General features: G+C 51.3%; 1 protein-coding gene across 1 annotated transcript in view; it reads right to left on the bottom strand.

The window, feature by feature from the left end:
• The window catches only part of LOC119098786 (serine/threonine-protein kinase 32B), an 81,890-nt gene that overhangs the window by 12,667 nt on the left and 45,959 nt on the right, over positions 1-23,264 (bottom strand). Inside the window, exons 5-7 of the mRNA XM_037221827.1 lie at positions 14,255-14,292; positions 2,318-2,407; positions 1,571-1,788 (exon numbers count right to left, since the gene is read on the bottom strand). Coding sequence (XP_037077722.1) covers positions 1,571-1,788; positions 2,318-2,407; positions 14,255-14,292 — 346 coding nt within the window. The remainder of the gene's footprint in view (positions 1-1,570; positions 1,789-2,317; positions 2,408-14,254; positions 14,293-23,264) is intronic.

Below are 23,264 nucleotides of genomic sequence, written 5' to 3'. Positions count from 1 at the left end.
AAAGATTAAGCCAGGGAGTACACCGCAACTCCTCACATATTTGAAAAAAGCAAAACATTCGCTCAAAGCCGGGTACCTTTTTTATTTCACGTAAAATGTGGGAATTCGCAATGACGTAGAGAATACGCATCATCATAAAATCCAAAACAAGCTTACAATTATTTTCGTAATCATCAGATCAACGCCGTATCCAGGTTTCGCAACTGCTGCTCGGTGTGTTGTGCGATGTTTCGCCACTGCTCGGTGTGTTGTGCGATGTTTCGCCACTGCTCGGTGTGTTGTGCGATGTTTCGCCACTGCTCGGTGTGTTGTGCGATGTTTCGCCACTGCTCGGTGTGTTGTGCGATGTTTCTCCACTGCTCGGTGTGCCGACCTCGCAGTGAGATATCGTACGCGTTGTTAAAAAGACCCACTCACTTGTGAATGTGTGAAAATGTATCACTGCATAGCACCAAACGACGCAGCGAGCAAATAAATGATGGCCCAGACAGACGCCGTCTAACCCCCTCCCAACAACAGCACAGCGCTCAGCCATGAAGCACGCTCCGCGCCTTATCCCTATTCACAAACGGGCGCTGTTGTGCCGCCCTCCCAGCTCATCCATCAATCGTGGCTTGCGTCGCGTGCGCCGACGGCTAACCCTCGCCGGCCCACGCCAGGTGACGCCGTTCTCGACGCCCCCCGCCTCGCCCCTCCACCGTGTCAAAGGCCGACTACGGGCGGCTGACGACGGCCCGCGCTCGTTTGGCGGCGGCCGTGGAGAGTTCGAGTTCGCGGTAACGCCACGGCGTCATTCGTCTTGTTTCTGCCATCGGTCTTCGCGGGCGGTGGTGGCTTTATTGGCGCGCGGAGACCGCCCACCCGGCCGCGGCGGCGACGGGTTATTGTAGTTGTGGCTCCTTCTCCGTCCCGGCAGGCCATCCGTAACACCGGCTGAGAGCTGTTACCGACACCGGAGGTAATAACCAGCTGATGTCGACCGGAACACCAGGTCACATTGGGTCTACCCTCATCTAGCCATTTATTCCTTTTCGGTCCCGCTCCCTACGCTCTAGTGCCGGACGCCATGAGCAATCCAATATGTGGGTTTGCGATCCATACCGAGCCTTCCACTGGTACACGTGGCTCTCCTGACCCTGCCGCTATCGCGTCTCTCCTGACCTCGCCCCTAAAACAAGACTCTCTCTCTCCCGCTCGTACACTGGTACCTCTCAACTCTGCAAACAGCCTACAGACTCCTGCCGCCGCCGCCGCTGCTTCACGGACATCTCACTCGTCCGCCGCCTGTTCGCAAACCCCCTGCACCGCCGCCGCTACAACACCTACGCCCCGCAAACCCCAACACCGCCACCGCTACAACACCTACGCCCCGCAAACCCCCCTACACCGCCACCACTACAACACCTGCGCCCCGCAAACCCCCACACCGCCGCCGCTACAACACCTCCGACCGCCGCCTACTCTCAAACCCTCACACTGCCACCGCTACAACCACCTACCCCCCCCCCCCCGCAAACCCCCTACACAGCCACCACTACAACACCTCCCCCCACCGGGATTATGCGCTGACCTTGCTGATGAGCGTGCCAAAACCTGGCTCGCTGCTGGCTGGACAGCGGGGCGGCGCGCGCAACCGGTCGCGCACCTCGCCGATCGGCGTGCCGGCGTGCACCTCAAACGGCCGCACGCCCTGGCGCAGCTCGAGCGCCACCACACCCAGCGACCACCAGTCGACCGCGAAGCTGTAGCCGGCCCGCTCCTCCGTCTGGCAGTCGAAGATCTCCGGCGCTGCGGCGGGCGTCAGCAGGGTGGTGTCAGTGGGGAGGTGTTCCGTGGGACGGGCGGTGTTGCGACGTCCGCTAGGTGGGGCGTCAGCATGCAAAGGGGAAGGCGGGAGGGGGAGGGGGGGGGGGGGTCAACTGCCGCCCGGCTGCCGCGGGTTAGGCTCCCAGGGCGCAGGCCGCTACTACCGAGTGATAATGTAACAGGCTTGATTGCACCTCGTGACAGAGAAACTATCTGTCGCAAGCCCGGTATCTCGATTCTCGATCTCGATCGATTCCGGGCTATCTCCGTGGGCGGAGAACGCAGCATGGTAGGCGTAGAATCTCTCAAACCAACAGCTACATGAGCTGACCCAACTTAAACACTGATGGGAAATGATGATGAGAAACGCCCATTGCAGCATATTAGCCATTTCAAAGCTGATCGATTAGGCCGTCTGTTGTTCGGCTGATTCGGCCGTTTATCGGCGCCCCAGGGGGCAGTCGCGTTACGCGTGGAGCCGTTCGGCCCGTCTTTGGGTCTCCGCACTCACCCATGTACGGCTTGGTTCCGGTCATCGACCTGGCCTCCTCTCCCTCGGCCAGGTGGGTGGCAGTGTTGAAGTCGGACAGGAATGGATGTCCTGCAACGCGATGCATGTATCAATCGACGCGGCTGTTCGCGATAAGGCCACACCGCAGAACACCATATTGGAATTGTATGGCAATGGAAAAGCACCTCTCCGGAAGCGGCAGCAGCGCACGTGATATGGCGACGACGCTCCCCAAGCCTGCGTTTTATGAGCTCTGTTTCCAGCGCGCTGGCGAGAGCGAGGCGCGTCACGCACTGCACGATTGTCAGCAGCTCCAGTCCGTCTGCTGTATTTGGCGATATGACTGTCATAGAAAGCGTTCCAGCATTGCACGGCTTTTTAACTGAGAAGGACAAATTGCTAGGCAGATGTAAATCTACACGACATTCTTAACACCCTTTTTATAATATTGAGGGCTGCTTGGTCTATGTCTTTAGAGTTTAGGTTTCTTATGACATTATCAGTGATGACGGCAGACCAATGTGATCATAAGTTACCTTATGCGATACACCCAAAATAGGTTGGGGAAAGGGTTTCGTTCATAACATATAATTGGCCACTGGCTTGTGCGGCGCGCGTGCGCGAACATCGCCATTGGTCAAACTGCTCCAGCGAGATGGACGTGATTGGTAGACAGAAGTGTGACGTTCCTTGGTGTATGGGTGATGACGTCCACAGTGTTGTAAAATGGGACTGAAAGCTTTGTAAAAGCTGTGTGCTTTCCACCACTTCGACACAAATAAGTTGCGGGAACATCGCCAGTGTACTTTGTTTAGTTATACCCTGTTCCTTTCTAATCAACCCTCGGGCGTGGAGAGTGAGTAACAGGGACAATATTCGAGTCCTCCCTGCACTCCACGAATCAACCTTAATGTCGGTAGATCATCCACTCAAAACAAACGCCAATAAAAATCGCAAATCATTGTCATCCCGCGAGAGAAACGTCCGCGGCATCCATTGGGTATTACCATGAATCCACAGCTAATGAGTGAATTAGTAGGGCAACCAGCAACGTCCACTTTGCCATATGCACATGACCATCCGATGGCAAAAACATGGTATGTGGCGACGTAGCCGGGCGATCTGAGAAATTACCGTTCCTACATCAAATGTGATTACCGGCGCATTGCTCACGCATTGAGCTATGTTTATTTTCTGACAAAAGATATCGCAGGCCCGCTCAAACGCTTGCGCAATGTTGTCCTTAAACACAGAGAAAATTACGGCAACCTGTTAACACCGCTCGGTATCCTTTGTTTTTTCCCGAGGTCTTGGCTTTGATCAAAATAAATCCGTAGAGTTTTTTGGGTTTATTATATCTCTTATAGAAGGCAAGTGCGCGACAGCTGTCGTTTCATTGTGGCCAAGTTCGATACACCGCGTTACGACCGAAAGCACCGGGTAAAAACGGGAATAGTTCAGTTGTTCAAGATTTGCTGGGTTTGGAAGGTAGATTTTGTACTTACAATTTTCTGTTCATCCAAAGAAAACACAGGTAGATTTTTTGTGGGGTGCGATCTTTTGATAAAAGCGACATATTCAGCTGAATAACAGAAACGTCCATACACAAGCATGCAGCCCAAAATTAGGCGCTGACCACGGACAGAAGTCAAAGACATCTCAACTTTGGCATGCATATTGCATATCAACAGTCTTGCTGCCGATAATTCCAAACCAGTGCGCTGGATTAGCTTGAATCAATGGCTCACCCCAGAAAGAAAACTTTTATTCGCTGTCGTTGAGAATGGATGACATACACCAACTTTAGGAGCAAAAATGTGGTGCTGAAATATTAACTGCCACATAAAGCTCCACAAAACCGGGATTGAAAGTCGTATCATGGGAATTATGTTACAGGCCAGCTCCCAAGCGTCCGCATGGGCGATCAGCTAAAATGGCACGGGACGTGACGAGGGCTGCCGGGGGTGCCGGGGTCTGGCGCTCTCCGCGCACCCTCCGCCCTCCCAGTGAGTGTGAAGTTCGACTCGATGCTGACCAAGACGAAGAATGAAGATGTGAAGACAAGACGATGCTGACATGAAGCGGCGCTGCACCAGGGCGCAGCGATCAGTGATCGGCCCGCATCGTTTCCCCGGTGTGCGGAGCCCAACCGTGCTGGGGTGACCACTGCCCGGTGCCACAGCCAGCGATAAGGAATACGTTTGGCACTCAACCGCTGTTGCGCAAGCGAAGAGCCCTGCTGCTTGCTTGACTTTTTGTTTGGTTGGTCATGACATTGCTCATGTTGATGCATTACGACAGATGATGTCGGTGGCACAGGCGGCACTGCTCACCGATGTGGACCTAAGCCTCCTTCGGCGTACTTCATCACGTGACGAACGCAGTGAAACACGCCAGTACGGGCACTCAGTTGACCTCATCAGTCAAGAATGCCTGAATGTTCGTGACTGTGCGAGGAAAGCCGCATTTTTCGAGGAGCGCATGAATCCTGCTCCTATACTCTGCAGCTTATCTTACGCTAACAGGCCAATAGCCTTCTATCCCCGTCCAAGTTCCTCCTCATCCCACTATGCGTACACTGATAAATCACCTACATGGCGACTGTCACAAAACAAGTTAACACTCTACGATGGTCGTGTAGAGTACTCCAAAAAACAAAAATGCAGGCACAAATGCTGACTTGGATCTCCTCAGGAATATCAGACACCAGCTGGGGAGACAATTAGCGTCCTGCTCTTATTCCCATGCTCGCGACAGCTAATGAACGAGAGTTAAAAATCGAAAGAGGAAAGTAGCCATTCATCTTCTTCGAACACTGTCTCTGTCTTTGTCGGATTTCTAATCAAATGAAAATTTGCGTACGAATTCATGCCCAACACCCCCGGACGATTGCGTTAGCTCCGTCCGCGGGGTGCGTCCATGAAATGCACCTTCTCTACCTTTTGTTATCACTTCCCTGGATCCCCTCTTGCGACTGCGACATCACCACACCTCGCCTGATAGCATCTCCCAGAAATCAAGCTGCCTACCACAGAACACGTGGTGAGTGGTTTCCCCGAAGGTGATGAAAGATGCCAGAGAACAGTTATTTAATACCACCCATGATAGTTTGCTGGTGACGCTTCAACGTCAGCTGGGAAAATATTTATGCGTAAGTATTACCATCTGTCATGCAGCGTAAATGCATGCGATTTATTGTGACAGCTAAGTTGCGAGAAGCCGGCAAGTTTTCTGAAATAATCTCCACTCACACCGCTGTAAACACAGTTCGTTTGGCTGAGACCTTGAATTTTTGGACTGGCCCTTAATCAAAGGAAATGGTTACAAATGTCAAAAGATTTCCGGCCGTTTCTGACGACGTTTCTAACAAGTTTTCTGAAACAACCTCCACTCACACCTCTGGAAACTCAGTTGACTTGGCTGAGACCTTGCATTTTTGTACTGGCCCTTAATAAAAGGAAATGGCTACAGACGTCAAAAGACTTCCGGGCCGTTTCTGGCGATGCTCAAAAGAAAACCTCTCACGATCTTACTTGAAAGGCAGGAATAGCAGTGCTTAGCCCAGCGCCCCGAAGGCCGCTTCCTGTTGGCCGTCCGGAAATATTTCGAATTTGCGTACACATATTTAGCTGACGCCAGCTCCAAGTTCTGCGAAGTTGCGCCTTATTCCTGGCCTGATACGAAAAATTGGCAAAACGATTATTCTGGTGAAGGTACGCTATACTGCCCCCAACTGCTAACATGGTGTGACGGCAGTTTCTATCACGTTACACAGAAATGCAGCTGAAAAGGTGCCAGAGAATAGCGTGGCAGAGCACCTACAGCGCGAACCCCGGTGAGTGAAACAGTTTCTTGGGGTAACTTGCCTGTTGTTTGGATTGTGAACCACTCTATCTGGTGGCCAATATTGGCGCAAAAAGCGGAGTCTGGCAACTGATGAGGAGCCTCGAAACAGTGGCGGGCGCTAGGCGTCTATGCCACGTCCAAGCCGCGTAAAGCAGACGGCAACATGGGGCATTTGCATTGAAGCCTTCGTGGTTTGTGGTGAACTGCATTGCATTACATGACTTCAAGGTGTGCCTGCTGCTGATACCGCTTCCTTCCGCCCAATAACCACCCGTTACAGAATACGGTATAAATGAGGCATATATGCATAAAATAAGCCGGAGGTCCGGGAGGGGGGGGGGGGGGGGGTAGCGGGTACATTCCCTCCTTTCGTATCAAAGGGCCTTTCGGGGCCATCTGAACCGACGACCGAAGGCCCGGATTGTTGGGCCGGTCCTCGAATGCCGGCTGGAGGGCCTCTTGCGTCAATCGGGGGCCCTCTGAGACAAGTGGGGGTCCCTATGTCAGTCAGAGACCACCAGCACAAGACAGACGGCTTAAGACTCCATTTCCAATCAGGAACTGGTTCCAGTGGCCTTAATTGCCAAGTCAGAGGTCCGGGGGGGGGGGGGGGGGCGGGTACATTCCCTCCTTTTTGAGTAACTCGGGGCCCCAGAAACATGGGGACACTGCGTCAGTCAGAGAGCCTCGTGCCTAACAAGCGATCTTGTGTCGGCAAGGAACCAGAGTGAGCAAGGGACCATTTCCTGAACAGAGGCAAGGAAGGGGCTCCGAAAACCTGAGGGTCTTGAGCATCGGTCGAGTTCCTTTGGCATTAAACAAATAGTCCGAGCATTTTTATTGAATGAATTTCTTGGGATCAGAGCTAACGCTAGCTCGGTATAGTCCGCCTGCCCTCTGACCTCATCTGACCTTTGGCGCGACCGCTGCCAACAGTCGCGGGCCATCCCAGCCAGGGACAAATAGCGAACGGCGAAGCGGCCCGTACCCACCATCTCGCCACGGGAAGATTGGTTGGCAGGAGTTCGAACTGACTGAGCTACGGGGCGGGCACGCCATGAAAAGGGTATAAGAAACGACGGCGAAAAGGCCCACAGTGAGATAACAGAAGGATTCTCAAGGATCCAACTAGCCGCCCCAGTATCGAGAAGGATTGGCCATCCATAATCATGAGTCAATGTGAAAATGTGCGGCCAAAGCGTCATAAAAAGCCAGTGCGAGTCACACAGTAGGTGCAGCGTAATTACGGAGTCAATGTGAAAATGTGTGGCCAAAGCGTCATCAAAAGTCAGTGCGAGTCACACAGTAGTACAGCGTATTTACAGGGTCAATGTGAAAATGTGCGGCCAAAGCGTCATCAAAAGTCAGTGCGAGTCACACAGTAGGTACAACGTAATTACGGAGTCAGTGTGAAAATGTGCGGCCAAAAGCGTCATCAAAAGGCAGTGCGAGTCACACAGTAGGTACAGCGTAAATACGGAGTCGGTGTGAAAATATGCGGCCAAAGCGTCATCAAAAGCCAGTGCGAGTCACACAGTAGGTAGAGCGTAATTAAGGAGTGAATGTGAAAATGTGCGGCCAAAGCGTCATCAAAAGCCAGGTGCGAGTCACACAGTAGGTACAGTGTAATTACAGAGTCAGTATGAAAATGTGCGGCCAAAGCGTCATCAAAAGTCAATGCGAGTCACACAGTAGGTACGGCGTAATTACGGGGTCAGTGTGAAAATGTGCGGCCAAAGTGTCATCAAAAGTCAGTGCGAGTCACACAGTAGGTACAGCGTAATTACGGAGTCAGTGTGAAAATGTGCGGCCAAAGTGTCACCAAAAGTCAGTGCGAGTCACACAGAAGGTACAGCGTAATTACGGCGCGTGTCACTCGTTGAGCTTGGCCATCTGGCGTCCCAGTGTAGGACGCTTCAGGTTACGAAACGTACTGACTCCCGCCACATAGCCATGGGCCACTGGTAAGAACGCTTTCCCCATCAAACGTACTACAGCAGCAAAGTGATGGATGCATCAGTACAAACGCGCCAGCGTGGTATCCGGACCCGTTCTTACAGACAACGTGAGGTCGAGCCAGGTCGGTCGACGACGCGACCATGTGGAACGGTCCATAGCAACCGCCGCCAATAAGCGTCCAGAGCAGCGGCCGGAAGCCATGAACGGCATGCCAACGAGACACCCTATTATTCTCTGAGGCCGCTGGGTACACCGTACACCCCACCGGCTCAGCGCCTGAGGCCCGCGGCCGCGCGGCTCCAGGGACGCCCCGAAGCCGTGCGGCTCCAGGGAGGTCCTGTGTCCGCGCGGCTCCAGGAGATCCGGGAGACCAGGAGCGGCTGCTGCCCTGAAGCTAGGTCAAACCCTGCAGCCATATGGCGTTTGAGGCAGGAGAGGGGGGCAGGGGATGACCTTGTGCTGGAGGAAGGGCTGACCTCGCGCGGACGCCGGCGACCTTACCGCGCCTGCGTCTCCGAGGAGCCCTCCGATGCAAGAGCCACCACCGGCGCCACCCGGCATTCTATAACCTCCGCTCACCCGCGAACGTAGGGGCCGAGCTGCAGCCCACTACCAGAAGGGCAAGAGATGACGGAGAATAGGAAGGTGGAGCAGAGTGGATACATCCGACCTGCTTTTTTTGAATGCGGGCTGCACATTCTGCCGGTGTTTGATGGTTGATAAACAATGTGGAGGGTTTCTGGAGGGTTTCTCCAAGGAAATTTGTTACCTACGCTGGACTAGCGTTCATTGCAGCAATACGTTCCAATTTCTGACACGAGCAAGTGAATTCAGTTATGCCGTACATTCCTCTGTTTCACGCAGACCAAGGGGCACGATCTATAGCCTGTTATCCAGATGCATTGAACTAGCGGCCGCGCTGTTCTGTGCTACAGTACACTACAGTGCACCACAGTAAACTACAGTATGCTACGATTAATGATGTGCTGCTCGTGCGGTGGAGCCGGATAGTGGCGCACTGTGAACTGAGGGTGTAGGACATAGTGGCACATGCAAAGCGAACAGGCTAGAGCCTTTGTTTTTCTAACTTTCCCGGAAGGGAAGCGCTGTCAAGATTTAGTGCTCGTTACACCCCCGAACGTTTCCCCGAGAGCTAATCTCACAACTTCCTTCCACGACCCGGCAGAGGCAATCAACTGTTATACGGCGTCAGAAGTTTGCATCGATTGCTCCCATAAGTGGCACTAAACCTGATCAAGGCGCGGGCCCCGGGATGATCAACTTAATCAGAGGTTATGGCCAGACCATGGCGTCCGATGTGCGGCTTAAGAAGATTCCAACAACCAGACGACGCTTTCAGTTATAGGGCCGGAGAAGCAACTTTCCAGAGCTATCTGTGGTAATTCTTGAATGCGGTGGGTTGTTTTTGATCCCTTAGCAAACCACCATGGATAATTTGATTCACGAGCCTGCATTTCACATGACCGTGTCAGTTGTAATAATTCTACGTAGAGTTAGAGGTGGGACCACTAATAATCAGCAATGCATGCCACAAACTAATTTGTCGGCACAATCACAGAGCGAACACCATAGGGCCCGACAATTCCCGTTGTTCCAGTCCTCCTATAATACGTACGTACGTCGCGTGCAGCATTATTTTTATAGCAGAGGGGCCATTTACAAATGTGTCGCATGTATCCAGGTAATCTCGTCGACTGCGCTTCTCGGGGCTCGACACATTTTACGTCGGTTATTGCTATTGCTGCTCACAGGCTTTTACAGGTACGTTGTACAATAAAAGCCAGCACCTCTTCCACACAGTACATCAGGCGTTCGCTACCAAGGTTCGTCTCGCCGATCCGGCGACAGGCACGGCCGCCCCGGGGGTGCAGTGGTAAGTGTTGACGTGCCTCTGGAGGACGACTCGACGCAGCCGGGCTTCCATCTCGCGCGGAGCTCCGCACTAGAGGCGGACGTAGGGGGGTCGTCGAGTCGCCTCTCGTCCACGGCAGGCACAGTGGGTCGCCCGCCCCCTGACAGACTTTGCTGACCGCGCCCCTGCCCGGTGATCTGCCAGTGACCCAGTGACCCGGCGCCTGGATGAAGAACAACTGAGGCTGCGGTCGCACCAGAGGCAGTCCATGTGCCACGGCATGATAAGATATACGGAAGCTACTTGCCACGAAGCAAACAGTGTTTCCCGCCCCGAATCCAGCCGCCATAAGTGGGCGACCGGCTTCGACATTAAACTCCGCCTTGAGGTGCGCTCGCCGTATGGATGGCCGCTCTCGAGTGCTAGTGGATCCCTGAAGGTGGCCGCGATGAGGCTCGTCTCTCAGCCCAATCCATTTTGCACGATGCAGCCGCCTGCTATAATGTATGGTGGTGTGCCTCTCATGCAGTAACCTTTACACACTGCAGCCGCGCGCCGTGGGTTTGAGAATGCCCCGGCTGTTGTCCCGCTGCACGGCGTCATGTGTGTGCCCCTGGACGATGGATCGCTGCGCGATGGTGCTGTGAATAAGTGATAGGTTTGGCGTGCTAAAGCGTGCTAAACATTGCAGCCAGGGTATTACAATACATCACACACGTGGCAGCTGTAACATAAGGTGGCATGTCTATCAGTCCTATCTTTAAATCCAGGAATGACTGACCCATATCCCCGGACAAATAACACCGCTTCTCTATTGACATCGACCACGCAATTGTGTTTGTGAACATGCACTGTCTTACCAACATAACTGGTGATAATCCCTGCTCCATTAAATGGCCTTTCCAGCAATGAGCGTCATCGTATCCAATGCATTTGCCACGATTCAAATGTGGACGGGAAATTCGTCCACTGACATCGAATACAACTGCCCATCCTCGCCGATTTTTTAGCTAAGGCTGGTGTTAAGCCTACACCGAAATTGGAGGGACGTGTTCCCAATCGGTCCCCCGTTTAATGACTATAATGGAAATGACACATCTGGGTTACTCCTGAGCACCAACTGTCAGCAGCGACAAACTAACCACGCATGACCAGTGTTGATGGGCAAGCATTTTCGGGCCAGATAAGATCAGTGACTGTCTCATTCATCTATTATGCCTTCTAGTTAATTCCGGGTACATTCGTACAATGCTATTCGATACCAAAAAATATATTTTTCGCATATGCCCTCTATCCCTCCCCCTCTCTCTCTCCCTCCCTCTCCCCCCCCCCCCCCCCCTCCTCTCTCTCTCTCTCTCTCTCTCTCTCTCTCTCTCTCTCTCTCTCTCTCTCTCTCTCTCTCTCTCTCTCTCTTCCAGCGTACTGTACATGAATTGCCCGCGGACTGTTTTGTACTGAAATCGATATTGCAATCAACGCTCGTATTAAAGTCTCGCTGCGAGTATTGGCATTTCATTTCAGCCGCTCACACGAACTTTTTGTGTGCCTCAGTGTATAACTGTGTGTTTTAATATAAGCCAGCTCCTGAAATGATGGAGTAGAAGCATACCAGATCGACTCAAGGCATGCTACCCATTTACAAGATAGTGTGTGGAAACTTCTGCCGAATGCCAAGGGCGCCCGAGATCACATTCGGTGGCCACGGTCGATCAGGGAAGGTTTTCTGCTCGATTTGAGAGGCATTCTGCAACTGCAAGGATGGGAAAAATAACGAAGCTCCGGCGAGCTTTAAAACGAAATGTAGGTATGCATGTAATATGGTTGCTAAGAAGTATGCAAAGCAGAACACAGGAAACTAAAATTTGTTTCACAGCACTGACGTCATTTTGCCGTGAATGAGCCCGACGAGAGCAGTTTACAACGAAGTTTAGAAATAAACCAGCCTCCCTGAGGAGGCACCAGTTAGAAGCTTTCCCAAGACCGGCGTTAAGCGGTGGTATACCACGCAGCACCCCGTCAGTCGAGGACGTGAGGCAGATGTAATCCACTTGAGAGCTCGCAGCGCCGCACGAGACTGGGCTTTCCCGCCACTCGACGGCGCGCGGTGGCGCTTCTCTGTGGCGCGCCATACGGGGCGGAACTTGATATGATGGCGTGATACGCGATGGCGCGCGTTAATTGCATTTTGCGACAGGAATTTGGAGATTTGTTAAGAAACATAGGAAGGCCTGCCAGCCCAAGGGGGGCCCGATTAGCATGATTGGAATCCCCAGCATACCAAGAGGTGGTTTGTGTGCCGAGCTGGCAAACCATTAGGAGGCGGGCGGAGTCCGAACGAAACATTATTGACTGGGGTTGAAACAGGAGGCCTGCGATCCATGAATGTAGTTCTCTATTCGCCCCCAAAATTTGTGGAGAGCCACATTTAAAGAAAGAAACAATTTTTTGGCTATGTTGGGAATAGCGTTGGCCATTTTTCTGATCTGTTCTCACATACTTTGCAGAACTAGGCTGGTACCAAGATCTTGTTTAAATAAGTTCCCTAGATCGGCTTGTCGAGCTGGAAATAAGCGGGGATGCTGCCACTGACCAGTGGCAGCATCCCCGCTTTTTTCCTGCCGCAGACTACTCGCCGTGAACTAAAATGCCTGCATGTTTACACAGGCAGCCTACGGCATTTCTGCGTACATGAGCAGATGATTGGACAAATGTCACCCAGGTTTCCACAGAGACATTTAGAAACAAACATCTTTCCGCGCAGCGATCGGACAGCAATCCTCCCCGCCAACAATAAGCCAATCAGTCAGCTGCCTCTCACGCACGTCCAGTTGGCAGCCGGGCGCTCCAGGGACAAGTTGATCCCATCTACCAATATCGTTACGGTTGGAGGACACGCGCTGGTGCGCACATGTTATGCACATATTGGCGGTGGCGACTATCACCGCCAACGGAACCGTGCGACCGCTGGCGTGTGAGCCATGTGGGCGGAGCCAGCTACTCCCGTGCTAGCGGAGTTGGAGCGGGATGCCGGCAATTCACAATCGGGATGCTGCAAATAAACTGTACAAGCACTGTTGATCGATATCACCAACTGTTGGCGATATTTATAACTACTTTGATTTGTGGGCCTGACCGACGTTTCTGGTCCCGACGCAGGTTATAGAATGTAAATCTTAAATCATGTTTATGGGAGACCGGAGCATGAAGAGACAAATGAACCTAGCAAAAAAGCAGCACTACCCTCCGTTCATTCTGCGCAGCGGGATTCCAATAACACAGGGTTTTCGAACATTGCTTTTTTACAACACACCTTCAAAGATCTGTGCCAAGGTAAATGCAATATTTCACGCGACATGGCAACTCACACTAGAAGAAAAGCGAGCTTCTCTTCCCCGTTAATGCAGATTGGATAAACAAAGCAAAACAACCTTGAAAAGTAAACAAACGCCGTAAGTAAGAAATGCAATCGAGTAAAAACCAATTGATAAATTAATTTTTCCGGCTTTCGGAATTGACATTGCAACGGCAAGCGTTCGGTATTTTATGAAATGATCAGTTCCTTAAGCTGAGAAATAGATAATCCTTCATGAGGCGGCTGAAATACTAATTATCTTCAGTTCAACAAAATGGCGTCCTTCGTGTTCTTCTGTATTTCTAAAATCGTTCTCCGATTGGACCTATCTTCTCACGAGAGGTAGAAGGCCAGGAGTGAGAAGAACAGCTCCGAAACATAAAATTAGGCACTGCTGTCGGCCCATGAAGTGTCTTTTTTCTGATACATGCACGATTGACAGAAGTACAATGAACTGGTAAGTACATCACATTTAAGAAGTGAACATTTACGTCACCCAAGCGTTCAACGTCGCATATTGACATAATTATCGGGCCTAAGTACTTACATTAGCGGTGCCGCCGCATGAACACGCTCTACTAACACTTCAAGAGAGCAATTCACAGAACTGAATTGCATCGAAATTGAAACTATGTATGTTTCAGTTGAAATGAAACTTAAAGTAAAGCTTTCAACTTTTCAGGATCTGCGCCCGATCGAAGTGTTTGGAGAGTATAGCACAAAAGGCTGACTTGGTAGGAATACTTCTCGCTTTCTTCAAATTTTGATCACATTGCTGATCATCTCGTGTCACAGATCTGCATCAAAATAAAGAGAGACAACCACGCAATCGAAAGTGTCTCACTTTGCAGGCTCTAGAGCCTGTAATCGGTCAGGATTTTTGGTCCACTCCCAATATCTCACTAACCTGTTTCATCCAGCAAAATGTTGTCCGGCTTGATATCCCTGGAACAACAGGAGGCAACAGTGAGCGTTTCACCCAAATGGGATTAGGAAGAATTTAAATATATCAGTTCAAAGCGCTCCGTATATATGCATTATGACATGATTACATCCAGACGATTTATTAAACAACTTGAAATAGCTATTGTCTGCATGGATATCTGGCACCGGTTGCTTTAAGGGATTGTCTTCATCTGGAAATGTTTTATCAGCAAGATATCCTGAAAGAAGCATATTGTAAGACCTGCATGCATGCATTTCCATTAGATGAACAATGCCACCGCTTCGGTAAGAGTTTAACTTAACGCGTACGTATCTAGATGAGCATCTCCGACTCAAAATGGCCGAGATTTCGATCAGTGCCAGAAATGCTGAAAAAGTACATAAGGTTTCCAATGACCGCTTAATGTTTTCCTGTCGCTAGTACTTCACATCACCAAGGACGTATAATGAAGGCACGAGAGCTGAGAAACCCGAAAGCTTCGAAGTCTTTTTTAAAGTCTTTTTAAAGCATTAACTTTTCCAGTAAATTCATTGGCACATTTGTTTACCGGCTCTTGTTTCAGTGCTTTCATCTGGTACCAGCGTATTTACTTCTTGAAATTTTTGACCTAACTGCTTGGTAATAGAACAAGTGAGGGCACTAAGTTCGATGCAAGTACTATCACAGACCAAACAGTTGTAAAAGTCACGCATCAGCATACCTGACCCTAACAACTGAAGCCATGATATGCCAGGCCAATATTTTGCATGTCGGTATTTTGCATGTCGCTATTTTACGGTGTCGATATTTTCGTATCGATGCTTTGCACAATCGATGGCTCGCGTAAGCATATTCTGAGGCGTCGGTATTTTTAGGCGTGGACGTTTGGCGTTTCAATATTTTACGCTTTTACATTTTGCGGTCGATATTTTGTCTGTTGATATTGAGCGTGTCAATATGTGACACTCGAATCATGCTGGAGCTTAGACCAGTGGTCAGCCACTGGTCTTTACTCTTGGCCTCGGTGTCATATTGTTCAAATGCTACTAGGTCATGTAAAAAGGCATTGGCTTGGTTAAGGTGTTATAGAGGGGTTCCCAATGCTCTGTTTCAGGTCACGATACCGAAAACCGTTGCACACCGTTACCTTTTTCACGAACATGAGCAACAGACAAGGAAAGACATGGAAGTGCATGTGCCGTCGCTGCTGTGGAACCGGCACATTGTGAGCTTGTTAGATGCTCACCCTACCCTCTCACTTTTGGTACTTATGACCGCGCTCTGTGAATTGCAATGAGCATTACCTTGAGTGCCTCACTCATAGTTTATGGTCGCCTTCTAAGCTGTGCTAAGTCGTGCTGTTGTTGCTTGGATTAGTCCCCTTTTGGCCAGTCATGGCCATTTCAGGGAATGGGATGAAGAGAAATGGATGACGGTGGTGCAAAACTAGAGGCCCTGTGGGTCCATCCGCCGAGGCTTTGCCCACACAGGGACACCTCTGCTGAGAATGTGCTCCAGGGAGAACTTCGGCCAATTCATGGCTGATGCCTGCAGCCTGCTCCAGACTAGCGGGGCATCGCGAGGGTGCAAGATATAACGAAAAATAGGCGAACAAGGTGGATGATGTAGCGCTGGCTTGGTTGTTTGTTTGTCTGCATGAGAACTATTCCGGTCAGTCATGGCCATTTCAGAGCTACGGGATGAAGGAAAGAAGATAACGGTAGGGCGGAGCTACACATACCTGGCTGTCCATCCATGGCACATGAGCCTCCACAGGGTCTGTTTCGGGGATGCACATGGCTCTCGAACGAGGGCCAAACCGGAAACACTTGGGCTCATTCATGGCTGATGCCTGCAGCCAGTCCCGGACAAGCGGGGCGCCGCGCGGACGCAGAATGCAACGAGAAAGCGGATACGAAAACGAATGACGTAGTACCGTCGGATTTCCCGTGATGGGGTGTGTCAACATGTGGCGGTCCCGGACGAGCCATGCCCTGCCGTCTGAGTGTGGGGCCACTCGTCTGTGCCACCGCTGACCTTCAGGAGAGCTGAGAGCGTCGCGCATTCGTGCATTCGCCGGACGCGTTCAGTGTCTAGGGCCACAATGCTGACGATGTCACTGTCGCTGTCACTGTCGCTGTCACTGATTCCGGCCGTGAGTCGTGCTGTGCAAGTGACCTCTAGCGCCCACAGGTGTCACTGGAGCCTTGACCCAAACGAGGTTATATCGGAGAGAACAGAGCTAGGGGAGTCTGTGTTGAGCAGAGGTGCCATTCATCGTTGATTTCGGATGCAGCTCACCTGTGTGGAATTGGATCCGGAATGAGACCTGTGCTGCTGATAAAGCGTTAGCTGATGGCAGCGTCGCTGTTCACGCGACACCGGTCTAACGAATACCCTGATGGTTGGCGGAACCGGCCGCCAGCTGACGTGTTGCACGTCCGGGTCATCGTCTCTCGCTTATCCGGCTGCTCAGGCCCACCTGAGGCTGAGATAGGAATTAAGACTGGGACTGATCAGAATATATTAGCCAGCCTTGAAAGCTGGACGGGGAGGGGGAGGGGGCGGGACGGGGGCTGTGCGCTGCGGCTGTGCACGGGGCTAGAACCACTACCTGTGTCTTATGAAAGCGGCGGTGGTGTAGCAGGGATGCGGCTCGGGGGTGCAGCTCGTGCCCGGCGGTGTCCGCCGACACCTCCGGGTCGAGCCGCCGAGCAGGTCAGCAGCGGAGCGGGCGGGGACCCTTGGGACGGGCGATGAGCGGCGACGGCATGCGCCACAACAGAATGGCTGCCTGAGAAGGCGTGCTAATCGAAACAGAGGTGGGGCTTCGTGTAAATAATTCGGGAGAGGGGTGAGGGGAGCAAAGCCCATATTTGGAGGAGAAATGGATTACAGAATGTCCTTTGAGTCATCTCTACCATGATTTTTTATAAAGCTGGTTACGTGAGGAGATCTGGGACCATTTCGCAAACACCGATCTGACCTTTAACGATTAAACTTATTTGGTCAGAAGGTCACGACCTAGGAACCTCCCGATTTGCAAGAAAGCTAACTCCACATAGACCACTCCTTACCCTGTGAGTTTGGTGTCGCTAGCTCTTTTAGTTCTCGAGATCTCAGATAGATCAAATTGATCTTCTCCGCCGAGGCCGTCATATTCAACCGAAGAGGAAAAGACCCCTCTAGACAGCACAATTTCCCGTTGCCATATGATAAGAGAGATGCTCCTTGGTTTGTCATTGTTTAATTACGTCATCGTGCACTGCACAACATTGAGAGCCAATTGTATGTCGCAATATCTGGAATTTGCGCCCACGAACGTCAGATATGAACACCTCGACAATCATATTTTTCTTGGCCTTGATCGCCGCATGGCTTATGGAATGACAGGATTGGAATGACGTTATTTTAAGGTCATGAATGTCAAGGTGACTTTAAAATAACCTCCTCGATAAACCTTTCCAAACTTTCGCGGGCGAGTAGACCAGAAACTAGAGAGACTTAAGAAACTAAGACACTAGAGAGTCTTAAGAATGGTAGGATTGAGAACAGCACCGGAAGGTCTTCAAGATGGCTGTTTCAGTTCAAAACTCCATATAAATGTAGAGCACTCCCTTTGAGCGATCTCGCCACTGTCCATCCCCCATGCGCTAGTGATTAATCGGGTCCGGCCAATGGCGCTGCCTCCGAAGTCTGCCTCGATCGCAGCAAGCTGTGGTCTAAAGCAACACGAGCCGGGCCATGAAAGCTATTAAGGCGAAAACAGGGGTGGTAAGAGTATATTTTTGTCGCCGAACGAATTTCTGCGGACAAAATAGTCGCCAGCAGTGTAACGCAATATCATATGTCAAGAAATGGCAATGACGCCCATGCCCGGCAGCGTAATCAGAACTGGGCGAGTCGCCGAAAGCCTCTTTTACCACCACAGCTTGCATTATCATGCACGCAGCCGAACCATTCCTTTGTACAATGTCGTTCAACTAATGCCGGAGTAGCTGATCCTGCGAAGAAGGCATGCACGCCGGCCCTACACAATGGTAGAGTTCAAATACAAATACTGTCTTCTTCCATCCTAGGGACTTGCCGTGTCCTCACGTTTAAGCTTGATTTACGTCTGGATTTGCCATCCTCGACTGCGAAAAAAAATGGCGAAAGACTTTGACAGCCAGGGCAGCTGAGTGCATGACAAAATCCAACTGGTGGCAGGTAGCCCTGGGGGATGTTGTCAAACGTGCGGGCCTCCTCTAGGCCACGTGCACTCATGGAGACCATGTGTGCGCTTCGAGCCCCACCCGATCCATCATCATACTCTCCACCATACCCTGGGCATGCTGAAGGCCTGAACAAAATATGTAATGCCTGGTGGGCGCCTTTTGGTGCGCCACAGCAATTGGTATATACAGGTTTAAACTGGATTTCTAGGCTGCCTGGAAGGAAAGGAACAAAATGTTGGTTTCCGGATTGGGCTCAGATTGAGGTGAAGGCGACTGCGCAAATGCTAGGTAAGAGGAAGTGGAGGCGTGCTGGAAAAAAAAATGCATCGGGGTCACAGAGAGATTGGCTCACATTACTATTTAAGAAAAAAATACCAGTTGTTTCATAGTCTTGTCACGCTGAGCAAAACCAAAACCCTAAACAAAAAGCAATCGTTTACGGCCGCAGTCCAACGTCAGAAGACTGTTACATGCTTTGACGAAAGGAACGTACCAGCAACTCCAGGCTCAGACGTTCCGCCCCTAGGCAGTGCGCCTGAAAGGCCTGAACTTCCAAACCCAGGCGCGCGTTAAAGCGCCTTTGAAGCTCAATCACTAACTAACTAACTCCAGTCACTGACATTTCTTTCTGGTTGCTCAGAGTCCCCCCTGAAACAGCCGTCAAAACAGCCTTGCCACGACTGAGGTCACGGCTAGAGATCCTCCGGGGTATGGGGTGGGCGGGGGTCGGGGCGTCCATTTTTGCCTGGCACGGTAAGACGCAAGATCTGCGGTTTTGTGGAGGTGTACGCAGGGCTGGTCTTGCTGCATGCAGCATGAAGAAAAATGTCCGTGCTGAGTGAGAATAGCCCATCCTCTGCCCACTCACTAGGACCCAGTTGGCCCCCCTTAGGCCTATGTTATGTTACGGATGCTTGGGCCTGAGCTGGCCATCGTAGGCACTCGAGCCAGTTTAGGGACGTAAAAGGTATTTGGGTATTATTGGTAAAAGTTATTTGTTAAATTATTATCATATTATTGATTACTGGTAATATTATTGGTTATTGGTTATTGGTTATTAGTTATTGGCTATTGGTTAAAGGTATTATTTGAAAGTTCCTTCAGCACAGAAAGCAAGCTCGGAACTACCCAGGCTGTCTTGAGCCGTTTAAGTGTGATGGTTAAGATGCGCGCCGGGGAAACCAAAGGAGCAAAGCTCGATTCTCCTCTGTACCCAGCCTCTCTGCACTGGTGAAAACCAGGTGACGCCATTTTGCACAAAGTTTCAAGGGCTCCGTGCGACGTAAAGCCCCGATGCCAGCATCAGTTCACGGACCGCACTGACCTCTCGACCTTTCGTGTATTCGCGACTCCTCCGGTCTCTCGCGAACTGTTTTAGCTGATCAGTGCCCTTCTGGCCGCCCGGGGAAGCCTCTGGCTATTGAGGAGCCTCCCGTGGGTGGGGTCCCTCTCTGACAGCTTAGGGACTTAACTGGTCGCCCTGACCCCCTGATCACGAAGCGAAACTTTTTATTGCTTGTGGGCCCCTCAGGTTATCGAAGTGTTTGTTTAGTTGCTGATGGCCCACTGGCCGCTCAGCGATTCACTTTATGGCTAGATCATATATCCATGACTAAACGACTCTTTTAGACACCTGTTTTACGGAGGGGGGTATAAGTATTTAGAGGCTTGCCAGTCTACTGGGGGGACCACCCTCATGCCTATTAAGAGCCCTCTGACTACTGAGATGATCCCTGAGTTCTTATGGTCCACGGTCCCCCCAGAACCTCACCAGGAGCTCAAAGTCCTTTATATCCGCGTGACCATCTCGACTCGTGACATCATGACTCGTGGTCCTTCTAGGCTGCACAGGGCAGTTTGCTTCTCAAAGGCCATCTGGTTATCATGGAGCACCTCAGTTGCTTTCAGAAGTCTTATACGTGACCTAGCTAAGGAGTCGCCGCCTGTGTGAAAATGTGCCGAAAGGCTGGGGTCCTGGGTCGGCCGGTAAAATCCAAATGCAGCGGACCAATTAGAAAAGCTTAAAGATCAATTCGAAAGATCGAACATCGATTGAATCGACAGGCTAGACACCTCTTATAAATAAAATTCTACCAGTGTTCATATCAGGTCAGTGACTTTACTTGACTTTTGTAGTGCAAATATTACTAAAGACCTTCGGAATTATTTTGATGCCTGAATTCACAATCGGTGCAAAGGCCGTAGGCGGCACGCTCGTCAAAGCAAAACGCTGACTGAGGTCATTATAGATCAGTGATCTTGCCTGATACTCACGAAGTCAAGTTAAGGAATCTTTGGATGTCTTTCTGATGCAGAAATTCAAATGAGCGTCAAAAACTACCGCAAAAGCAAGCTTTACAGCACAACGCAGTTCAGTTACCTTGATCTCACCTTCATACCTGACTCAAATTTCATGGATTTGATCGCAATCGTAATTTGAATAGTCTTAAGTGTCTGAGGATCCATCTCATAGTTGTGTGACTTCACCTAAAACTTTGTCATCACATCATATTAAATGGTTTCCTAGCCTGGCGAGGTATATCTAATTTGCATACTGCAAGATCTGCTATTCAGCTGCCCACAGCTACGCAGAACTTCACGTGGCTGTGTCGCGCCGTTTGGAAGCAATTTTGGGAAAAATGTGCGGATCAAATTCACCCCTACCCGAGCGCGTGTTCGTGATTTGTAGACGGTGTGTTCACCTTCATCGCACAGCTGGTTTTACGTCTGTCTGCTCTGGTTTCCGTGGCCCGATATACAGCTTTAAAGACGCTTAAAAGTGCATCCATGGTTTGCGCACCACTGAGTTGCAACACATCGACCTCCAATCTTGCTAGCATCATTGTCCGTTTTCTCCTCCGCCGTGTTCGTATGACGCATCCCACTGCGACGCCGTGTTCGTATGACGCATCCCACTGCGACGCCTGTCCGTTTTCTCCTCGGCCGTGTTCGTATGACGCATCCCACTGTCCGCCGTGTTCGCATGACGCATCCCACTGTCCGCCGTGTTCGTAGGACGCATCCCACTGCGACGCCCGTTCGCCGGGCTCGGAGCCCACATCCGACGCAAACCGGTGAGCCTTTTCGCGCCTTGGAAATTGATGTTTCCCATGTTGATCGTGTTGATCATGCATAACCTGCTGATTTCCACCACCTGACCAATCACGCAGCATACGGCTAAGTGCCTGACAAACAATATGGCACGGATCCCAAAGACTCATGCCATATGTTGTTGCAAAGTTCATGGCGGTGTGATCAATGGTTTCCAAGATATTACGTCGCCAACAGCGTAACCAGCCGATGAGTGCACGCCTTTTTCACTTAGTCGACGTTGAGATTCGTCCGGCCTGCTGCATTGTTCGTAATAAGGATAAGACACTCGTGGTAAGTACAGACTGGCAGCACACAGAGCCGATTGCCCACGTTTAGGACGGTTGCGTGCAAGGCTGCAGCCATAAAAGCTTCTGTACCCGACTAGCGACTCGACCCAGGCCAGCGAGCGAACCCAGGCCAGCGAGTAAACCCAGGTCAGCGGCTCGACCCAGGCCAGCGAGTGAACCCAGGCCAGCGACTCGACCCAGGCCAGCGAGTGAAGCCAGGTCAGCGAGTGAACCCAGGCCAGCGACTCGACCCAGGCCAGCGAGTGAAGCCAGGTCAGCGAGTGAACCCAGGCCAGCGACTCGACCCAGGCCAGCGAGTGAACCCAGGCCAGCGAGTGAACCCAGGCCAGCGAGTGAACCCAGGCCAGCGACCCGACCCAGGCCAGCCCCATTGCGCTACCTCAGTGTGTCCAGCGCATGGGAGAGACGGCTGCGGCCACGAACGCCTGCCACCAACTTGCAATCGCAGGGGGTTGCATGAGCGCTCAAAAACAAAATTGAAAGTCGACAGCTACCATAATCCTGAAAAAAAGAAATCTGAAGGTCTGTTATATCAAGTAGAAACTACGCATTTCTCTCATGTCGTGAGATAGTTACAACGTACGTTGCTTACTGGCACATCTTGTCCAAGGATGGTTCGCAAAGTAAGCACGCAAATTAAATCGACCTGTCCCCCCCCCCCCCAATGCAAATATCGCACAAATTTGAGACGCGAACCTCCATGGTTTTGCTTCATGAAACGAAGCCAAGGGCCTAGTTTGATGAGGCGTCAGTCGGTCCCGGCTCCCCATACGCACGCAACACTTGGCAATACGTCTGCAGCACACAGCAATACGCCTGCAGTACCCAGCAATACGCCTGGATTACACAACAGTACGCCTGCAGCACACAGCAATGCGCCTGCAGTACACAGCAATACGTCCGCAAAGTTCTGGCTTACAGTTGTGCGTTATGGAAGGGAAATGCACCAGTGGAATGCCAGGGGAACTCGTATGCATTTCATTACGTGATATTACGCATGCAACACTATGTATTCACAGAACATGGCGCGGGAGGCCCATTACACTCGTTCATGAGTTTGCTTGTTTTGTAGACAGGTTTGGCGTCCGAGGACTGGTCAAGCATGGCTTGTTGTGTGAAGCCTGAGCGGACCAACCCAGTCGTGCAATGCCCGCTCAGCGGATAATATTCACTGGAAGGCTTATGGTGCCACCGTAATGGTGTAACGCGATCCCTGCTTACCCTGGCTCTGCAGCTCTGGCCGGCCTGTAACTGACCGTTGGAGAACCCTAAATAAGTGCATTTTCTGGAACACGTATCCACGCCAACCTCGTGCGTCATAGTGTCGCACTCCAAGGCGGGACATGGCGACAACGAGTTAGGCTTGCTTTTCGT

This window comes from Pollicipes pollicipes, unplaced genomic scaffold, assembly GCF_011947565.3.
Source record: "Pollicipes pollicipes isolate AB1234 unplaced genomic scaffold, Ppol_2.1 Scaffold_4740;HRSCAF=5597_pilon_pilon_pilon, whole genome shotgun sequence".
Lineage (NCBI taxonomy): Eukaryota > Metazoa > Arthropoda > Thecostraca > Pollicipedomorpha > Pollicipedidae > Pollicipes > Pollicipes pollicipes.
The sequence above is the reverse complement of the archived record's forward strand: the minus strand, read 5'-3'. Positions and strand labels throughout refer to the sequence as shown.